Source organism: Python bivittatus, unplaced genomic scaffold, assembly GCF_059951505.1.
Source record: "Python bivittatus isolate LINGU-HERP-01145 unplaced genomic scaffold, Pbiv_v1 ctg000090_np1212, whole genome shotgun sequence".
Taxonomy (NCBI): Eukaryota; Metazoa; Chordata; class Lepidosauria; order Squamata; family Pythonidae; genus Python; species Python bivittatus.
Window position 1 is genome coordinate 5,998,181 of NW_028277046.1, and position 21,035 is coordinate 6,019,215.

General features: G+C 45.9%; 1 protein-coding gene and 1 long non-coding RNA gene across 8 annotated transcripts; one reads left to right on the plus strand and one right to left on the minus strand.

Annotated features, from left to right (window-relative positions):
- The first annotated feature begins 170 nt into the window (after positions 1 to 170).
- LOC148216404 (uncharacterized) lies at positions 171 to 6,279 on the plus strand. Its single transcript, XR_015795489.1, has 3 exons — positions 171 to 427; positions 4,113 to 4,372; positions 6,219 to 6,279. It is a non-coding gene; the product is annotated as an uncharacterized LOC148216404 (long non-coding RNA).
- On the minus strand, positions 2,598 to 17,298 carry LOC103058523 (protein-arginine deiminase type-1). 7 transcript variants are annotated; one of them, XM_025164086.2, is made up of 17 exons: positions 16,998 to 17,298; positions 15,883 to 16,171; positions 13,027 to 13,207; positions 12,598 to 12,670; positions 12,134 to 12,195; positions 11,718 to 11,835; positions 10,631 to 10,756; positions 9,678 to 9,859; positions 8,934 to 9,037; positions 8,551 to 8,674; positions 7,835 to 7,942; positions 7,348 to 7,499; positions 6,584 to 6,728; positions 6,167 to 6,260; positions 6,004 to 6,083; positions 4,219 to 4,344; positions 2,598 to 3,627 (listed from the first exon to the last, which is right to left on the minus strand). In XM_025164086.2, the coding sequence occupies exons 2-17, from the start codon at positions 15,975 to 15,977 to the stop codon at positions 3,394 to 3,396; spliced, it is 2,004 nt and encodes a 667-aa protein (XP_025019854.1). In that variant the 5' UTR covers positions 15,978 to 16,171; positions 16,998 to 17,298; the 3' UTR covers positions 2,598 to 3,393. The 7 variants fall into 7 exon arrangements, 6 of the variants coding, with proteins under 6 accessions (XP_025019854.1, XP_025019853.1, XP_025019852.1 ...); XM_025164085.2 differs by having other exon boundaries at positions 15,883 to 16,176; XM_025164084.2 differs by having other exon boundaries at positions 16,865 to 17,298.
- Positions 17,299 to 21,035: the final 3,737 nt, after the last annotated feature.

Here is a 21,035-nt window from a genome sequence, read left to right on the forward strand (position 1 = left end):
TGGTGACTTCCTTGTCCTAGAGCAGGGTTTGTCAATCTTGGCCACTTGAAGATGTGTGGGCTTAAATTCCCAGAATTCCCCAGCCAGCAGAATCTTGGGAGTTGAAGCCCACTCATCTTCAAGTGGCCAAGGTTGAGAAACACCGTCCTACAGAGTAGCCCAACTCTGACATGGGCAGGTTGCCCCCTCTTCACTGTGAACTTGCCTTGTTGTCTTTTCTAGTTGGCAAGACGTTGGCTTGACGCACCTCTACAGCACTCATGCAGACCCTTCAGGGCAACGATTTATCTGGAGAACCTGAGATCCACTGAGGATGTGTTTGAAGAAAGACAACAATCGCCCTGCTCCGTAGCAAAGCGATTTTGGGAGGTCTGCAAAGAGGAGCCACCAAATCCTCCTTCTTTATCGACCTGTTCAATTCACAGAGGTATGTTTTTCTTGAGATGGAGGATAGCGACTTGCTTTCTGAAATGCATAGCTCAGTTTAGAGGTCTAGCAACTTGAGCACAGAGGTGGGTAGTCCGGAAGCAAAGAAGCTTGCCGTCTTAAATGGTCGAAGAAAGTTTAGATCCTTCTTTCCCATCTAGAGGATCAGATTTGGCCTAGACACTAAGGAAGAATGCTGCCTCCACAATTCAATTAAGTAAGAAGTTTAATTTCAGCAGATGAGGAATATTTGAGGTGGGTGATGATATACATCTAATAAAGAAAGAAATATTGATGTCTTATTTACCCGGTATTTCTGATGCAGTTTAGCAGTAGAATCCCCACCGAACAAAGGAATCCTTCTGAGCCAACGCTGGAATATTTTTAAAATCTCAGCTACACTTTCTTGCTCCAAATTCAGTGGAAGCAAGAAATCTGTTTGCCGTGCATAATCTACGCATTGATGGGGATTTCCATAAAACCAGTGTTGGCCGTGAGGAAAAAAGGGAATACAAAAATTAGTAAAGACCAGAATTTTATAAAGGACGATTTACAGATCAAAAAAGAATTATTCTAAGCTTCTGAGACGCCAAGAAGATACTGTATAAGTCAAGGGGGGAAAAGGCATACGTGGTTCTGTAATTTTGTGGGCTAGGTTGCATTTTTATCAGGTGCACCAAGGGTTCTCTTCGGCGTGTATGCAGTCACAGGGCTCTGCAGAATATGTGAATAGTGAAGTAATGCGCGCACACATACATTTTTTGATAATGACACTAATGCTCAAAGGTGTTGAAAGTCTGCCCAGCGTCCCTTTCCAGCAGCATTAATTCGTGATGATGCAGTTTGCCAGCTTCTGCTAAGCCAATTAGCACCTTCAGTGAGATAAAACAAAAATTATCTTTCGTTAAGCCAGAGGCAACAGTTTTAAGAGTTAACCTCCCTTTGAAGGTTTTGGTCATGGGTTCCTTTCAGAGCGGCTTCTGGAAGATGATGAGGATTGTTTCGCGTGGATTCCTTCTTTGATCCATCCTCTTTCTGAGGTTAGATTTATGATTATTTATTCTTTCATAAGAAATAGACTCACCCTGGCAGATGACACTATAAACTGGAAGAGAAGCAGTTAAGCAAACCCTCTTGATGTTGACCTCATGGGACATTACATGAGTTAGTGTCTGTCCATTTTCTGCCAATGTACAATTCGGTCTCAAAGTGACTTAGGTGTGAATAACCCTACTCATTCAAACCAAGGCCCACATAAGCCACCATCTGCTTCTCCCCACATGATCCTGGGGTGCTCTTGTTTGGTACCTGCAATTGGGATTTGGAGATGTGCTGCCCCCAACCTAGAGGCAACCCTGAATCTTGAAGACCAGCAGACCTTGATAGACCAAGCCCTCCATGAAGTCATCCACTCCCCTTTCAAAGCCAGCCAAAAACACGGCCATCACAACGTCTGACGTTCATGGATTTCGCAGATCCAGTCACCTGTGACTTGGCTTGGCTTAGCATACAGTGTGAACCCTGCCAATGTATGAAGGTTTTTTGTCAGTTAATCACGGCTAAAGCAGGCTGTTGGTGTGAACCCAACAGGATATTCCAGTATTTACGTTCTGCATGTGTCATGCTCCATGGGAGACGGGACAGACTCAGATTTAATGGTGGTAGAAAAAGAGAAGGATGTCAACTTCCAAGGCAAGATGTTAGTTCCTCTTATCCACCATTGAACAAAACCATTCACTTCCACGATCTGCCATCATGGGTCAGTTGGGAATAAGAGTTGCCATGCCCACATTTTGGAATAATAGTAATAACATTAACAATAATGCATTTAATTCAAGTGTGTTTCATTGCATCAGCTTATCTGGACAGCTTTCCATCCTGAGAGATTTACTCTCACTCATGAAACACTTTTCTGATGTATTGAATCACAGATGATTTCGAGTACTGTGACAGAGTGTGTCTATTGCTAAAGAGATTTCGTTGGGAAAGCACCTGTGTTTTTCATTTAAAGGAAAAATATGACTCATTTGTTAAGAAGGGTATATGATCAGCTGCTCTGAACACTTCCTCTTTTGAGTGGCGCTGATGAAAACGACTGAGTTGCATCAGGACGGAAAGTCATCAACGTCTGCTTGCGCGGCTGAGCGGGAGGCAATTTTGTGATACACATTTTTTATTTTCGGTATTGTTGCATTCCTGGCTTATATCATGATTGCATCTCATTCTAAGTTTAGGGATTCGCATCCTTCCCCCTTCTGCGAGATACAGACCTCACTTTTGCAGCTTGTCCTTCATCGCTCTACCCTTAACCTAAATTTACCTGTGTCTAGGGGTGGACAGAAAACATCATATTCCCGTGTGCAAATTCTGGAAAGTAATCAAACTTTAGGCTGGATTTGAACCTGGAATTAGCCTTGAAACAGCAAAAGCTTCCAAGAACTGGTCTGATTTCCAGGGTGCCTCTTTCCTCCCCCCTCCCCACAAAAAAGGTGAAACATGCTTTGGGAAATCAATTTATGACAGCCCTTATACACAAAATAGATGTTTCTTGCTCCATACAGAGAAGAAAGACACGCCAGTTCCTCCTGATTTTATCCAGAACTGAGTCAACTTCAGTTATTTCTGAGTAATTTCCCACTGAAAAGTGTTTTTAAACACGTAAATATATCTGGCTTTTCCAAATCATGTCTTCATCTTGCACTCGTTCCTCCAGAGGCAGCATTTCTCCATAAAGTCAGATAATGTTATCTAATGTGTTGTCTTGCATTTCCCTGTATGGTTAGTGGTTGGCGCCTCATTGCTGAAGGCCCCAAATTGAAAGGTATTTCAGGAAGGTGCTGAGAAATTATCTTCGGAAAGGATGTTCTCTCTCCTTCATGCAAGTTTCCATGCTGCTGTTTCTGTCCAACCTTGGAGACAAAGGTGTGGAGCAAAATAAGTCTGAGATGTGGGGCAGCTCCTCGCTGTTCATGGAAGGATATTCCACCAGTGAAAGGAAAAAGGTTCCCGCCGGACATTGGTGCCACAGTGGACTTCTCCCAGTAAGACATGGTAGGAGAAAAAGTCATCAATGAAAGTGCAGGATAGGCCCAGTGGCTCCAAGAGGGAGCGGACTTTCACTTCCAAGCAACACTGGCCGTGGATGATGGGGCCATGCGGCTTGGGAATGCCCAGATGTTCCCCCAAGACGAGCATATTCACCTGCAGAGAACAAGAGAACGAAGGGTTGAGTTGGTTTCTCATCCATCTCTCTCATCCAAGCTGTCATCGTTGCAGTCAACGCCCAAATCATCCATTCATTCCATATTGGAAAGACACCTTGGTCTTTTTGCCCAGAACTGAATAAAACTATTCTCATCCCCTTCAGCGTACTTCCACTCAACCTACATGGACCAAACAATCCAAAATATTTCTTTTTCATGCTTAATCTCCTGCATTAGTTGCTCCCCTCTCCAGTTTATCTTCACAGCAGCTCCGTGAGTGACGTAAACTAAAATACCAGTTTGGCCTTTCTTTGTTTCTTCATCCCTAAACATCATGAAAAGCTTTTAAAGAAAAACTCCTTTTTAGCCACTACCCATTTAAAATCAGCATGTTTGATGCACTCCTAAAGAACTTTTCTAGTTTCTCCCTTCTGCAGATGGAAGTGTGTGGACTATAAATCCCTGCCGTTCTGTCCTCTCCAGGGAATTTTGGGTGAAACCCATGGCACTGAAGACCAGCTTAAAACCAGCCTGGGGTGTTGGCTTGTCCCCTGAAGGTAAAAGACCAACTGGAAGGTGAAGATCTCACCATGTCTGGGAACAAGGCTGTGGCGGTGGAGCCTTCTAGAGTGAAGAGTTGCGGAATATCGATGATATCTCGTTCGCTCACTCCAAGTTCCCGCTTTAAAATACTCCGGTTCCAGTCAATGCAACTCTGGGAAGAGGAAAAGAAGAAGGAGGAGGTGAGTAATCCAAGTTAGTTCCCATCAGGTGAAAGGCTTAATTCATATTACCTGTGTTGAAGGCCCTTTGTTACCTGTAGGTTGATGTCTGCCTCCTCCTCATCTTGAGTTTAGTGTCCAAGGAATGATCTATTATTATGTTAGTTTGATATCCTGACTTTCTTCCAAGAGCTCAAGAGGGCTGCATGGGGTTCTCTCTTCCTGTGAGATAGGTTGGGCTGAGAGAGAGTCGGACCCTAGAATTACCCAGAGGGTGGATTTGAACCTGGATCACCCTGGACCTTCACCACTACACCACACTGGCTTTGAACCTGGGTCTCCTCCATCTTCATCCAGGACTTGACTCTCACACCATTCTCCCCAACTTTGTCACTTTTAGATGTGTTGGATTTCAGCTCCTGTAATTCTAGCCAGCTCAGCCAGTGGAAATGTTTAAAATGTGTGTTCAGCTTAATGTTTTCCCCTTTGTCAGAGTGTCAGGATTCAAGAAACTAATTTTCTGCCCACTTCCTTGTGAAGTAGTCCCGCAAGATTACAAAGCAGATGTGGGGGATATTTTAGAAAGGGACAAATAGGTTTAAAAATATGTGCTGTCGTTGATTCAAGGAGCATTCTGAATCTTTCTCAAACAAAATAATGTTTCCCTGCCAAGATGGTGAAACTCAAGAGGTAGAAAAGCTTATATTAGAGAGAAGTGGTTAATGCACCACTTTTCAAACGGAGGCAGATTTTTGTAAACCAAATACAAAAATACTTTTTCTACTTGGTAGAAAATAAGAACCTGGGATTTGTAAACAGGAAGCAGACGGGGCTCCCCAGATCTGACTACTACAATTATCTGACAGGTTTCATCCTTAGATGCAAAAAGAGGATCTAATGCTGACCAGGAAAGGAAATTACTAAGAGTGATCCAGAAAAATTCTAAGAAGTGGGTTGTTACAGGCCAGCTTCTTGGAAAAGTGATACATGAAGGAGCATCATGCAATTCTGGGTTCAGTTTTGCACCTCTAAATGATGGGAAAGTGGTTGCTTAACAGGAGGAAGGTAAACATGCTATGGAGAACCTTCTGCATTTTGAAGGAATTAGCTGAGATGGCACCATGGACAGCTTTGCTTAGAGAGAAAAAACATTGATTGACTTTAATGCCAATTGGAAGCCCCTTCTGGACTTTTTGCAGGAGACAGAAAAAAATGAAATTATGATACCTGCATTTGATGATTAGTTAAATGAACAGATTATACAAAACATGTATGTTAAGAAGTAGTTTTAGAGTAAGAGGTTATTTTAGGATTTATTTACATCTGCTGTATAAGAAGTCGGAAGTTATTCTTTTTATATTTCTCTTTTTCTCTATTTTCTACCACTTTTGTATTATTTATTTCTAACGTTCTTGCTCTCTACTTTTCTTCTCAATTATTAGCTTTTATCCTTATGCTTTTTATAACTTAATAAAGTTCTTATTAAAAAAAGAGAGAGAGAGAACCTTCTGCATTTTGCTGGTAACCGGGTTTTTTTTTTTAACGTGGCGTATTTCAGAAGTCTTCGTAAAGGACAAAACACACCTGAATTCCCTAACTCAAATAGCTATAATAGGGAGGCAGAAACTGCTAAATTTTCGTTATTGTTTTACCTGCACATACTTGCTATCTTGGCGCAAATTTCTATCAGCCAGGAGTTGATTGAGAGTAATTTTCCCCACTGTCTTCAGACCTGGAAAAGTGAGATTTATAAGCCAGGGTTGCTGGTCCCTCCAGGGCGTTGAATCAGCCGGGAAGAATAATTTTGGGGCTCACCTTCAAACAGAGCAGCGTCTCCATAACCTTCCTTTTGTTTCTCTTCGAACAGCTTCAGACAGGCAAGGGGGCTGGCCAAAAGCAACCGGAAACCCTGCGTGGAAACCCCCAACGAAGGTAAGAACCGGAGCAGAATTTGATTCCAACAATATAATCTGATACGGGGTGTTTTCTGCTGCCATGCCTCCTGAAAGGCAGTGGCTTACTTGCTGGGATGTCCCCACATGTGCGCAAACCTTTGAGCTAAGGGGAACATGCCAGGTACAGAATACAGACAGTGCTGGGCCCCCGAGAGCTATTGGTGACCACTTTGCAGCCAGGTAAACTGGCAAAACTTTCATAATCTACCACGGATGAAACGCGGGAAGCTTAATTGGCAAAGGGAACTGGTGAAATAATTTCCCCATAGCTCCATACCTTCTTGCCTGGCGCTGGGACGAAGCTCAGGAATTCATCCACATGGCCCACCGTCAGCCAGTCAGAATAAAGCTCTACCGGGCACTGGACCTTCTGCGCATAAAGGAAGTCTCGGACAACTTTAGCCATTTTCCTGTTGCCGGATCTAAGCATGGAGGTGGATGGAGAGAAAGGGAGGCACGTGGCCTTAGAACGGGCCACGCACAAGCTAATTTGGATTGCTTACCTGTTTGTGCTGAAAAACACCTCTTGTGGGTGTCTCTTTGGAAGAGAAGGCAATGGGATAATTTCCACGCTCCCCTCCCCTCCCAGTCTGCATTATTGGTGGTGCAAATAAAAGCTTTAGGTGGGAACAGACATGGAAGGGGTGCATCGCGTGTCTTTGCCTGCTCCCAGTCTTTGGAACTCCCTGCCAAGAGAAGTCAGTTTTGCTCCCTCTGTGGCTGCTTCCCCACCGGGCAGGAACATTTTTAATCAAGCAAGCCTTTGATGCCTGCACCCGTTGGGCTACCGCGATGGAGGGATGTTCATTACCGTGCCTTCCTGCTGCTTCTGGTTGGCTTTGACGGAGGGCCGTTGGTTGGTGGGGAGGGAAGGTATGAGGTTAAGCAAATAAATCTCAGTCTCCTTTCAACCAAGGAGTTGAAATCAAGGACGCGTGACCGTCGGTTGTCTGGCTACCTGCTCGCAAGCTTTCGGGTGACCAGCTGTGACGCCAGCTTGTGAAGAAGAGATGGAGAACACGGGCCGCAGGACTCCCTTACCCAGGAAAGCTGCTGCCAAGGAGGATCCTCCCCAAAGGGTAGTCTTTCCCCTTGACCGTCACGGGTGGGCTGACGTCCAGGTTACCGAAAGAATCCAGGCTGGAGACTCTCCCGTTCTTGGGTTCCCGGGTAACGTACCCAAAATCAGGGCCCTGGTGGCAATAAGGCAAAGAGGGCTGAGCACTTGAAAAGTCTTGAAAATATTATTCTTTTTTTTAAGACTGAAGAATCTTCGGTCACTTGGAAGCCTAAGCGTTTTTATTATGGCACGAAGTTTCACGAACTCGTCCACGTTCTTGCTGCCACAGGATAACTTAGCTGCAGTTCAAATCCCTTCTTCGCCTTAGGCTGAAAGTCAACCCTTTTTCTATCCTGGTTCTCAGAGAAAGAAGAGATGCCTCTGTTTCTTCTCCAATTATAAGGAGGAGAGAATTCGGCCTCTGTTATGGAATCAATTTGCCAAGAACGATAGGAGCGCTTAGCTTACCAAAATCTTCTTGAAAGGGAATTCCTTCAAGCCCCTGTTCCTGGGGGAGTCGAAGACGACGGGGAAGGATTTATGGGGTGACTCTACATAACCAAATTCCATCTCATCCTGTTGGGGGAAGAAATTCGGTCAGGGATCCAGTTTGATCTGCCCTGATCTCTTAGGCTTTGGGGGGGGTAAGGACTGGTTTTTAAACAATTCCCCACCAAAACATGTCAACCTCGGGAGCTGTGTGTTGTGTGAGAGAAGAGGAAGGAGAGAAGGCAGAAACTGGGGATGGTGGAACTTCATTGCCCATCCAGTCCACAATCTGCTTTTCTCCTTGAGAGGAGTCTGTGTGTATGAAAAGAAGGAAGAGAGGGTGGGAAAATGGTCATTTCCCCACTAGCAACGCACATCATCGTCTAGACATCCAACCCTCGTTGGACCAAAATAATTATATTAAGGACAGTCTTTACATGATGTCCATGGTGGCTGGTGAGGCGATGAAGATGCTCTAAATCGATAGTGGGGAAACACTTTCTCAGCCACCATAAAACTCCAACAGTGGGACAGAACAAAACCAAACCCTCAGCTGGGCTTCTTGGATGGATTAAAGTCATCTCCCCACATTGTCCTACCAGGAAAAGGGGAAGCAGGATACACGGACATCTTTACAGGATTCAGCGGGAGAAGGCAAGGTCTGTCATCGAGCTGCGTTCCAACCCTGTTCCTACCTGGATCCAGCGGTCACCCCGGTTTTCTACTTCTGGGCAAATGGTTAATTTGCAGCTGGCTTTCCTTGCTAGAAGTTTTATCGCCTCCAAGAACTTTTTGTTGGAGTTCTCGCCCTTCTCAATGCTAAACGAAAAACAGGATGATTGTGGTGGCAGCTGGAATTCCAGCTGACAAAGATGGATGATCAAGAAACATCCCCTTCGTTTAGGGGGTCATAACTGCACAGTTAAATTTCTCTCCTGTCCTCAGGACTTACTCTTGGTGGATATGAACGTCCACATGTCTACGGGAGAAACGTACAGCTTCCCATTTAGGGTCATAACTCTGGCTAATGAGCCTTGTTACCCCCCCAAAGATAGTCCTGCTGGTGTTTCATTGCTACCTGCAAACGAAGATTTCAAGTGGTTTCTGTGTGTTGGGGGTCATGAGCCAAGGGGCCACGTGGAAAACCACAGTATCCGTGAAAACTGGGGTGGCTGGCGAGGTCTGTGAAAGCCAAGTACAGAAGAGAGGAGAAAACAGATGAAATTATGACCAGCGCCTTTTACCTCTAACTTGGAAATGCTTCAGAAAAGTGCCCTGTAGAGCAGAAAATTGCGTGTTTTTATCCAGTTAGCCCAGAGTCGCTTCTTCATGAAGCAATCAAATCCATATAACTGTGACTAAACAGCCAAAACAGAAGCATAACAAACAAGCCAACATTGGCATGAAGAACAGGTTGGAAAGATCTCTCTCCAACCCATCTCCCAGTCCAGCTCCCTAAGATCTTTTGAACTGGAGATATCAAGGGTTATATCCAAAGCAGACCTCTGGGTTTTAAATTTGCACCACTAACCAACGCTGGGGCCTCACCAGATTGCCTACAGCTTCAAAGGAGCTCTTCCGTGAACCGCAATTTTGATTTCATTTTCTTTCCAAGGTTTATTAGTTCCCCCAGAGAGACAGCTGTCAAGGTGATATAGCTATTATAAATACAGGATATCATATTTTAAATGAAAACAGGAAAGCAGCAGAGAAATAAATGCTAGGTAGAACACCGTCTCGCAGCCCAACTACAGAGAACTGGGATAAACCGTAGCAGGCAATGTTTGGATCGTGGATTGCAATCAAGAATGAATGTACGTACCCGGTTAGTCTGCTCCAGCAGCGTCGCGTTCAGGGACACCAGGCCGTTGAAGTCTGTGTCTGGGAAAGCAAGGCCCTCCACGTAAAACATATGTTGCCCTTTTCCATCTGTGGGTTCCACGGCGTAGGAGAACTTGTCTGACCCCAAAATGTGCTCATAGTGGGAGACTGACGAGTTTCCTGCTGAGAAAGTGGCATAATGTCCAAAGAGATCTCCATCCCGTGCAAAGGAAGTCAATAGGAATAAATAACATAACATGTGAAAGAGGCCTTTTCTCCCCAACGTCTGTCATCCAGTTTGCAGCAGAGAAGCCTTGAAGATGGAGATGGTTTCTAAGCTACAGATGGCAGCATCTGGCTGACCTTGTCTGAGCCTGAAAACGAAGCATGTTTGGGTCTGGTTGATTCTTGGAAAGGAGACTGCCAGGAAGACCCAGACTATGGAGAAAAGACAAGGCCAGAAGGAGCCCACAATGTTGCTAAGAAAGCTGCACAGACGTATTCATCATTGCCTTCCTATATGGAGATAGTCTTCCCCAACGTGGTGCTCTCCAGATGTCCTGCCACAGAGCTTCCAGCATTCCCAGGAAGCATGTTACAAGTTCTTCCATTTGTGGAAGACATAGAGAAAGGCCTTGAAGGACAGGAGGAAAAGCCACCACCTAGTCAACGGTCTGATAAGTGGCTTGATCCTGTTCCAAGAAACTAATTTGAGAAAATGTCTCAGACGGGCCCCTCCCTAGTTCAAAGTGAGGCAGGGGAAGCCCATTCAGACTTGCAAGATTCTCTTACTACAGCTGTCACCATAAGAGTAGTCCTGATCTCTATGGCATTGATCTCTTAGCACAATGTGGCACATTGGAAAGGCCACATGGAAGGCATGATGCACACAAGCAGTGGAAGATCCTGCCAAGCCAGGATCCAGAGGAGCAGAGACCCAGCCTAGCAACTTACCAGCTGCATGGAAAACTCTAACTTTTGCAGCATCAAACATGGAGATGTGAAGGATCAGCTTGTGGTTGTCAAAGATACCGGCAGGGCTGTTGATATTGAGAATCACAAGGGACAAGTCTTGAAGATCTGAGGAAGAGAAGGGACAAGGGTTTGGTGTGGAGACGGCGGGCCATCAACAACATCATCTCGGGGTGCCACCAAGGGGAGTCTTGAGTTGCAAGATGCTCCAAGCTCAGAGTGAATCTTGGGTTGCTTGTGGAGGAAGCCTTCGGCTGGAAAATAAGCCGATCCTTCTGCAGAGGAAAAGCATGTCTGGGTGATGCTGGGGATGCTGCGGGTTTAGCATTATGGGTTTGGTCATCCCAGGGGCCTCCTTTTTCATCCAAGAGGTTACCAGAAGGGTGCAAAATAGACCCTTTTATGTCTCCCTGTCTCATTCCCTTTGCATTTCTCACTCCTGCACAGCTTTGATCCTACATTAAATGGTGGGTTTCCTGCAAGCTGCTGTGGACCTTGAGGCGAAATTGTTGTCAGAAGAGATCTGATTCCACCCTAAACTCAGCCAAGCTTTCTTTGCAGAACCAGCTCTTCTGTTGTCCTCAAGCAGCAGAACCGGGGGACGAGAGTGACAGCCGTTAGCTCTTCTCTTCTCCTGTGGTCGCCCCACCTCCTGCCGGGCACCCTTGAAAAGAGGCTGTTGCACCCAGGTGTGGCTTCTTGTTTAAACATTTATTATTCACCCATCCTCCTAAGGGCCTCGGATGAATTACACTCCATAAAATATGTCAGATTAAACACAACAATGGCATGCAGGTAAACCTCCCTTTTAAAACGTCAAACGGCAGTCACCACAATGCAATAAGAGAGAAGGTTGGATTTATTTATTTTATTTTTTTAACCAGAGGGCCTGTGATGAGGAAGCCCTGAGTCCAAAAAGTGAAATCTTCAGCTGGCCCCAAAACACAAACAGTGTTGGCATCGGGGGGAAGTTCACTCAAAGCTGGAAACCACCATGAAGAAGCCCCCATCCGTCCCTTGATCCCATAACATAATTCTTCCACGCTTATGTTCATGCCCTGGCACATACCTGCATGAGATCGTACGTAGGGATATGCGTGATCCACGTTTCCAGAGCTTGGACCGTCTCGGTCACAGTTCACCAGCAATACGGCACCTTCTCCATGCGGGCCCCATGTCCATTTGGTCTGTGGGGGAGAAGAAGGAAGGAAAGACCCGAAGGATTTCACCACCTCCTCTGAGGCTGACTTGAGTGCATGACTTCCTTGATTTCATGGCTGCGTGCTGCTTTTCCCAACATCTTTCGGCTTCAGCGCAGATGGGCTGTGCAACGTCCTTCAGAACGCCGTAACCTGTGCGCCATCCGTTGACCTCCCTTCTCCAGGATAACTTTTTGCAAGAATGGTTTCATAGCTCTGAACAAGAGCTCTTCAGTCTGCATGGCACACTGATACCTGTTCAGAATGCGTCAAAATTCAACTTTACCTTGTTGGTGGCATAGCTCTCCACGGTTCCTGTCCGGCTTGTATCAGCATCCAGGGAGAGAGCTAAGAGAAGGGCAGAGTTAAAACATTAGCCTCTTCTGCTTCTGTTGCCTTCACTTATGTCCAGGACCTCAAAAACAAGTGACTTGCCTGCTCTAAAAGAGTCTGAAAAACAAGTTAACCCTCTTTTTTAAAAGAGGCTTGTTACCTGGTGTTACCAAAACAGTCATTCCCAGCATCCTTCCATTGCTTCTAAAGCTCAACCTTTGCACAGAATTGCCCCAAAACTGTGCAAGGAGAATCCAAAACGAAACAAGACAGTTTAAAACACTGGAATCAACTGTGTCCAAGCAGCAGGGAGATATTTTGAGAGGTGTGATCCCTCCAGGTGTGATCCCTCCCCTTTGGGCCTTAAGAGAGGCAGCGTAGAAGGAGATCCAGGTTCTGCATTACGCTGAGGCTTACCTACACAGGTGATGTATAGCCAAGCACTGGCAATTGGTGTTTGCCCTGATTGTCCATAATAGGACACTCTGACCTACAAAGAGAAAGGATTGCCACGTCACTTCTGAACTGCCAGACACTTTCATACATAAAGTTGTCCTCCTGTTGAGACTTGACCTGCAGGAGTCCGTATTCTGCCGTGCAACAGGAAAACCCAGAGCCAGATGGCTGGGGGTAGAAGCGTCCTCAAGGGAGCTCCTAACTCAAGCTTCACTCCCCAAGAAGGACGTATTTATGAGTAGGACCCTGCCAGGGCCCCTCTGGGATTTCTGACCCCCGCTTTCTGCAGACATCCTCTCTTTGGAAAACTTTCTCTTCCAACCTGGCAGGAAGATGAACCCCTGGGCTGCTGTTCCCAAGTGCAGTGGCGCATTGAGATGTCCCACTCACCTTGTGGTCGTTGACGGCACTGCTCAGACCCTTCAGAGCCACGATGACCTCGGTGTCTGCATCAAGAGGCCACATCTTGGAGCCTTCAGGTTTGGAAGTGAGTCTGGGGTCGTATGTAACGTAGACCCGGAGCCCAGCTGTTCCACGGGCATCAAAAGATGTGGCCCCCTTGGGCAGGGAACTAGGGTCAAATCAAACAAGAGGGGCACGTGTGGAATTACTCCATGTTTTTCTGAAGAATGGTGTGGCTGATCTAGAGATGGGACTTTATCGCTCATGGCCAACCAAGATGTTTTGCTCAGATCTTTTTCTGCTGTTTCTAAATTGTCTCCCAGGCTGAGGTCAGGAAGAGACCCCTGCTTTTTTTGTGAATTTAAACCCAAGTGCTCCTCAGAGGTTGGGTTTTAATATCAACTCTGGAGCATGTGCAGAATAAAAAAGGAGAAAGCAAGAGTGAGATGAGAATAACACGGGGAAGAAAAGGAAAAAACTCTGTAGGAAGAGAAGGGAAGAAGAAAGGAAAGAAAGGAGAGAGAGAAAGAGTATAGGTATTTGTTAAAGGATCTGTATAAATTTTATGAAACGGGTGATGTGTGTTTCTGTTGGCACCCTTCTCTTCCCTTTTGTTCTCTCTCTCCTTAATGCCTTGTAGTGACTTGTAAAGAGATATATTAATCTGTCAGTACACTCAATTACACTCAAAAGGGGAGAGTGCAAGGCCATAAATCTCGCCATAAGCCCTTCTTCTAGCTTCTCTTCTAGCAGCCAGCTCCCCCAGGATTTATAAGCTGTTGTAGTACAACTATGGACCAACAGCTCCGATACGAGAATTTACAGTGGTACCTCGGGATACGAACGCCTCTACTAACGAACATTTCGGGTTACGACCAACTCGGGATACGTCCAGAGTCACGGAATGGATTAAGTTCGTATCCCGAGGTACCACTGTATATGAATGCCGTTTTCCATATATACGGAGGGAGGGCTCTGATTTCTTCCTCTCCATCGGCAGGAGAAAGGAAACCCAAAGGAGAAAAATAGCAAGAAGTCATAAAGGCACATCCTGTTCAGCTGACATATAATAAAAAGAATTGTAACAATTCACACACAAAGGCTATGAATTTGGGTATGACGAGGAGAAGTTCTGTGCGCCACAGCAAAACTAACCAAGGGTCTTGCGTTGCCTTGAAGGTGGTCGGGTTGACGGACGGATTTTCTTCGATGGATTTTCTGCAGTTCCAGAAAGAGTCGGGTCCAAAAGTTGTGACATGGAAGGTCCACGTTTCCTGAAACTCATTCCGTGTTCCAGGATTTTACACCGCCGAGTCCTATTATTTTCCTCCCGGTAGCCTGCACGCATTCCAAATTACTCATGAAGGTGACCCAGCGTTACTCAGTGTTTTTTATCATAATGCACGGACGTGTTTTTCTGTCCGTGTGGTTCGGCCACACTTGCGTGCTCTTAGAAGGAGATATAAGGTGCCCAAAAAATGCAACGAGACCCACATTTTAAACAATGCCTCTTCCTCTGAGCTAATACGATGGTGGCATTTTATCTTTGTGGCAGAGAAATATAAAATGCAGCACCGTCTGCGTACCAAAATAAACGAGCAAGCAGCATGAAACGCCGCCAGCCAGAAAAGTCAATCCTTTACAGAATCGTCAGTTTGAGCCTCGTTGACATGGACGTCGTATCGTCTCCAGAAGGGTTTTACACCAGGAAGGCGTGTGTCGCACAGCAGGGTTTCCCGTACATCTCCCACTGAAAGTGCAAGCTGAAATCAGGAGAAGAAACCTTTCCAGGGATCTTTTGCCTTTAAGCAGCAAGAGCTGCAGTGCGTGTTAAACCCTTTTGTGTCGTGCTTCCAATCCACCTTTTTTCTCCCTCCTTTGCGCCTTTCGGTTCTCTGCACATTTTTTCCTGCGAAAAATCGCATCTGGGCGTCGCAAGGGACAGAAATAGCACCTTGCTCCCAGGGGTGTGGACCACGCACATCTGCATTTCAGGTTTTTGCACGTCTAATACGTTTCACTATTCTGGTACCCTGAAGGTTCAAGGAAATGTTTCATTTCTTCTCCGCATGCAGACCCCTTGCATTTTCAAGGAGACTTACTGAGTTGTATTTTATCGACTTTTTAATTGTAAAAAAAGACTCTCCTTGAGTCTCTCTCTCTCTCTGATATCATCATAATATGATTTGGGTCTGAAGCCAAATCCTACAGAAAGATGGACTTTGGAAGGATGCAATGTCTTCCGTTTCTTCTTTGCATTTCTTAAAATTGGGGGTAAGAAAAAGGCATTTTTCTGTGCTTGTCAAGAAAACTACATTCTTGAGCTCCCCAGGAGTTAGGTTAAGTTCAAACGAAACTTAATATGTTTAAGGTGGAAGCCAATTTCCTTTCTGGAAGCTCAGGAGACTGAAAAACAAGCAATAATCAAGTTCTGCAGAACTAAGGCGGGATAGCCTTTGTCTTCATTCCATTCTGGTTTCAGATTGCTTTCTTTTTTTAAAGTACAATGCATTTTGATTGGCTTAAGTATTTTTCATTTTATCAGTTACCTGGAAATGTCAAGAGACATCATTTATTTTCTTTACTGATTGCTTCTTGAAATGGTTTGTATGCGGTCATTTCTGGCAACGGATTGTTCTAAAGTGCGAGTTCTAAAATAGGTTGGGGAGAATATTTATTGGACGCTAATGAAAGAATACTTTAAGTAACATTTATACAGCCTTTTCCACATACAGTATGTGTCCCCCATACATTATCTCAGTCATTCTTCTAGCAACCTTATGTGGTCACGGCAAGATCTCAATCTGCACACAACTCACGTTCTTGAACGGTCCCATCACTTACCCCTTGATGTCTAAGGAAATTTCTGTCCCCAGCACGCAAACCGCGTAGCTCAGCTGCTTGGTGGACACTCGAATTACCCTCTGCTTGGTCATCATGAATTCCACCCTGAGAAAACTCTAGCCAACGAAGCACCCAAGATCTGAAGAACCCAAGAGTTATTTGGTGGTCAAACCAGCATGACTAGCTTGGGAGACAGAAGACGAATTCTCCTCCACCTCGTTCGTTGCTTCTGGTGTCCTAACGGGCAGTTGTGTCTCCTTGCATTCCCCATCAGCTTAGCTTTTATAGACTGTTCTGGGGGAAGAAAGAGGAGGGGAAAATACTGCATGAAGTTCAGCCTAGATCTCCAGCAAGGCTCATGACCTACATTGGATCATCAGGGAGGTCCCGCTTAAACAGAAAGGGCAGGTCTCTGGTTTGTAGAAATGCTATAATTTCGTTATTCCGGTGTGTTTTTGGCACGTTACTCAGAAGGCTACTGGGTTTTGTGCTTAGCTGGCAAGAAGAAATAGCCAGCCAGGAATGTTTAATTCTCTTGAGTGCAAATAAATGGTTTCCTTTCTCCTTTCATCACTAGCATTTTTAACACCTTACGAGGTGTCTTCTAAATCACCATGCAGAGTTTTCAAACTCAGTCTCAAGAGTTTAGAGTTTGTTTGCTTCCTATAGTTTATTAGGAGGCAGAGAACCCTTAGCAAAAGCAAATTATGAAAATGCATTTAAGAAAAACCCAATTTCTTAACTGGAACAGGTTCGTGGACCACTTCTCTAAATTCTACAGCAGTGGATTTTGTCATCTGTTGCAATGGAAACCAGAATGCTCCACCAGGAAGTTAAAGATATTTTCGTTCCCACACCAACTGCCTAGGATAAAATCTATTTTGACCTCTGAAACTTTCTGCCACAATAAATGAGTTAATCTTTAAGGGAAGGGTAACCGCAGAGAAAGCAAATATTATAATTTGAGAAAGAGGGCTCTTACCCTAGAAACGTCTTAGAGAGAATCAGCATTAAAGAAACCGAGGGAAAGCAAAGTTGACGGATGGATAAATCGGTGGTCCACTCACTGGCCAAAGGTCCTGGCCCAGCAGAGATGTGAAGCTGCAAGACTTTACCTGTTGATCCATTTTAATTCAGCGACGGTGCGGTGCCCCCTGTAATGTGGCATGGAGGGTGAAGGAAAAGCGTGGACGAGAGAATCCATCAAGCCTGTGCTGATGACCTTGTCTTGATGCTGAGCACTTCCACGGCTTGCTATGTCCTGGTGCTCAATGGCCCAGAAGAGGCTCCACCAGGTCCTTCTACACCGCTCTGGCGGTGGTGGCAATCTGAGTGGCATCCCATGGGAGATCATTGGCATTTGCAGAGGAACATTGGGATGTAGGACTGCAGAGTAAGACTAGTTTTGCAGAACGCTCAAAGTCCAACGCTACAAGGACGTCGGCGTGTGGCGCTCGGCGTGTCACATGAGCCCAGTCATTTGTGGCTCAGTGGGCAGACCACAGTTAAACAAAACAGGCCCGGTGCAAAATGTGAATCCGTTCCTCAAATTGGAACTGCACACACATTCCTTGCGGATGCTTGACAGGGACCAGGATGCGAAGAAAGAGATCAGGGATGAGAAACCGAGCTGGCCATCTCTCCATTAGAAGGGGTCGTGGATGACCAGGGGGCCCCATCCTGGGCCCCGTCTCCGTTCCTTTCCCTGGAAAATGCACTCAAAGCTTTGCGCCTGCAAAGTTTAATCGTTTCCCCAAACGGCAAACCACTTACACTAATTGTTATGCTACTCGCTTAATGGCAGCTGGAGTTTTTTTTCCCAAGGCTTCACCAGCTGATTGTGGGCAATGAACAGCAGCAGAAGACCAGTTTTCCTGCCTTGCACCTGGATGATGTGAGGATTTATTTAGTTAGCCAAATTGCTTTGGGGGGGGGGGGGATGCTGCGTCCCTGCACAAGAAGGTGGAGGCAGAGAAAATGACTGGGTGGCTGTGAATTGGGGAGGGGGGAAGGGGGGTTATATACACTCTGCTCTGAACACCTTGAAATCTCGCTCACTCCCTGCAATGGATGCTGGAAGCAATTTCAGGACAATATAGCTGTATTTGGTGACTGGATAATGGGAAGTGAACTGAGCAGAACCCAAATCCCAAGCTTTAACTCAATTTCACAACCTCTCCTTTTTCAATCTCATGGCTCTTTCAGTTCCTTGGCCCTTTATGAAGTTTTCTCCACCCCAGGCGCTGTTCCCTTTGGCCAAGTCGCCCTCTGAGTCCACTAGAGTGTTCCAGTTTTTGGATGGCGGGTGTCGGCAGATTTTCACTAGCTGGCAGTGGCTTCACTTGGAAAAGTTTACTTCTGGCCCATCTAGAACGTCCAGGATGCAACATTATTCGGCAACCTATTTTCTATAATGTCTAAAAGTAACAGAACCAAATATGTATTTTAAAAAATCCTTCCTCCCTCCCTCCCTCCCTCCCTTCCTCCCTTCCTTCCTTCCTTCCTTCCTTCCTTCCTTCCTTCCTTCCTCTTTCTATATCCTTCCTTCCTTCCTTCCTTCCTTCCTTCCTCTTTCTATATCCTTCCTTCCTTCCTTCCTTCCTTCCTTCCTTCCTTCCTTCCTTCCTTCCTTCCTTCCTTCTTCCTGCTTGGAGGCGACAGGGGTTGCATTGCTGCTGGAGGGGAGGGAAAAAGACATAGAGGCCCCCCTGAGTTTTGGTGGGAAAGGCAGATAATAAAGTAAAATAAATGGAGCGAAAATAGTGACAAGGTTTCTGCTATTGCTTCCTGGTCACCAGCAGCAATAGATTATCCATCCAGAATAGGAAAATATTATGAAATGATGTAGTTTAAATATAAAGAGTCTGTCTGGATAAGACTGAAGGCTGTTTTGTGTTCTTACAGCTGCCCAGTGAAAATCCTGTGACCAGGACGGGATCTTTCCGTTGTGCTCCCCAGCCACCGGTGTCAACGGCCACACAACCCAAACCACAGCTTTACACTCCCTAATCTCTCCAATCTTCTTCCCAAAGGAAGGATCCCCAGTATGTCTTGTGACAGGGAGTTCCACAGTTTAACTAATGCACGATTTACTAGAGTGATTCCTTGATCTCTCGCGACTCTCTCTCCACCCCCTTGTTTAAATTCACTGGGCGACTGTGGATTCTAATATCTGCTTTCTCCAGGCATACATTTACGCACTTGTGTGTCATCCTTCCCTTTGCACCCCAAAACTTTGGAGATTTTCAGCTTCTGCCCCGAGGAATTTACGTTCGCTGACTGGGCACAGGGGAGGCAACAGGGCAGGGAAGTGAACAAGGTGGGGAGGAATGCATGTTTGCAATGGAGCCTCCTCCTTCTTCTCCGGGGCTCCTGAGCCGGAGGCTGCCCTCTGAGACACATGCCCATGGGGTGACACGCACCTCCTAGTCTTGGGTGGCAAAGCGTCAGACTTTGTGCCCGGCAGCCTGGTTGTGCCGCCCATGTGCCAGGGCTATTAGCACATCGCCTTTGTAAAAATTAGAATCTAATTTGTCATGCAAAAGAGGCGATGAGCGTTTTGGGGAGGGCGGTGTGTGGAAACCTCTTCCTCTGCAACTGGTTGGGTCGGTTCGTGTTTATCTTCGCCTGCTGGGTGTCTCCGTAAAGAATGTGGGGCTCTGCAGAGCGAGAGGTTGGGTTGCGAGGTGACACAGAGGGCGGGCCGACCGGGACGGGGCTCTAGGTCATCCCCGGCACTGAAAGAAAAGCACTTTGTGCATGCTCTGAGCACACCTCGATGAATTACTCATTCCAAGTCCTGGAAGGGGCCAAGGCCATAAAGCTTCCAGTTCACAGCGGTTGACCAACCCGTGAACATCTGTCTACACCATCGCACTGGGAGAGGTCAAAGTGGGCAGGTAGCTTTTCAAATTTACAGATTTTTTTTTATTTTTTGGCCCATTTTGAGCAGGTAGTAATACAGGTGAGGAGAAAGGAAGAGAAGAAAACCCTCGGGCTACGATTCGCGGGCCACTGCCAGCTTTTATGGCTGAGTTCATGTAGTTGGTGCCCTCATGTCCACGACCGCCCTCATGGCGACACTCGGGAAGCCCACGAACCCTGGTTCGTCTTGCTGTGGCTTAATTGAGTGTGCAAATCCAAAAGGTGGATTAAGCGTCTTGTGCAAACAAGCCCGTGGGGCTTTTCGCTTACCGTGCGGTAGAAACCTAGCCATTGTGAGTTGCAAACTCTTCTTTCAGCAAACACGTTGAAAACAAAATTGGCTGATGCGCTGTTGGATTCGCACACCATGGCTTATTGAGCCAGGGGTTCACACGATAGGCAGGGCAATAAACCATGGTCTGTGGCTGGGTTCACACCATACAATAAGCCCAAGCAGGGTAACCATGCTTAACATGATCCAGGCAGCATTTAGCTCAGAGTAAACTGATGCAACTTGAATAACAAGGAAGAAGAAAAGAAAAGCTCTGATTTTCCAATCTTGCTGTTATTCAGGCAAGAAGGGTCAAAGGGGTTTCCTTGGCAGAAGGAAAAGCCAAAGTAATTGGCCTTCCGGTGCCCAACCTTCTATTTATTTTAAGCTCCGCCATAAAGCATTAAACCCAGCCTAACTATTTTTAAAAGCCATCTGTTTCCAGGAATGTGGGGGCTCTGAAATCTCTTATCCCTTGGATTGGTGGCACTTTCACTTCTGATTAATCCTCTCTTTTTTTGCCATTTCGAATGCTAATACCCTGAGAAATAAATTGTGGGTAGGTGGAGATTCCAAGCATCTCGGCCTCTGGCTATAAAAGGAAAAAAATGTTACTAGTCCTCAGGGGCAAGGAAGTTCGTAAACAGAGTTAGTTTATTTTCAACGTGGAAGTCACAGAAAGCTGTTTTAAAGGAACTTGCTTAAGCGAAGACCACCAGAGGGCAGCTTTTGCAAACGGACCCTCTTGGGGTTAATTTTTTATTTTCACATTTAATTTAACACACACACATGCACCACCCAATGGTCCTCGTGAGGCTGAATTCAAAGCGGGGTTTGGTTCCAAGCCTCTGCAGCACCTGAAATCCGTTCCGAGGAGCTGTCGCCTCATCATCAACCAGGATTCTTCCTAACCATGGTTTGTGGCTCATATACTCTGCTACACCCGAGGCAAACCCAG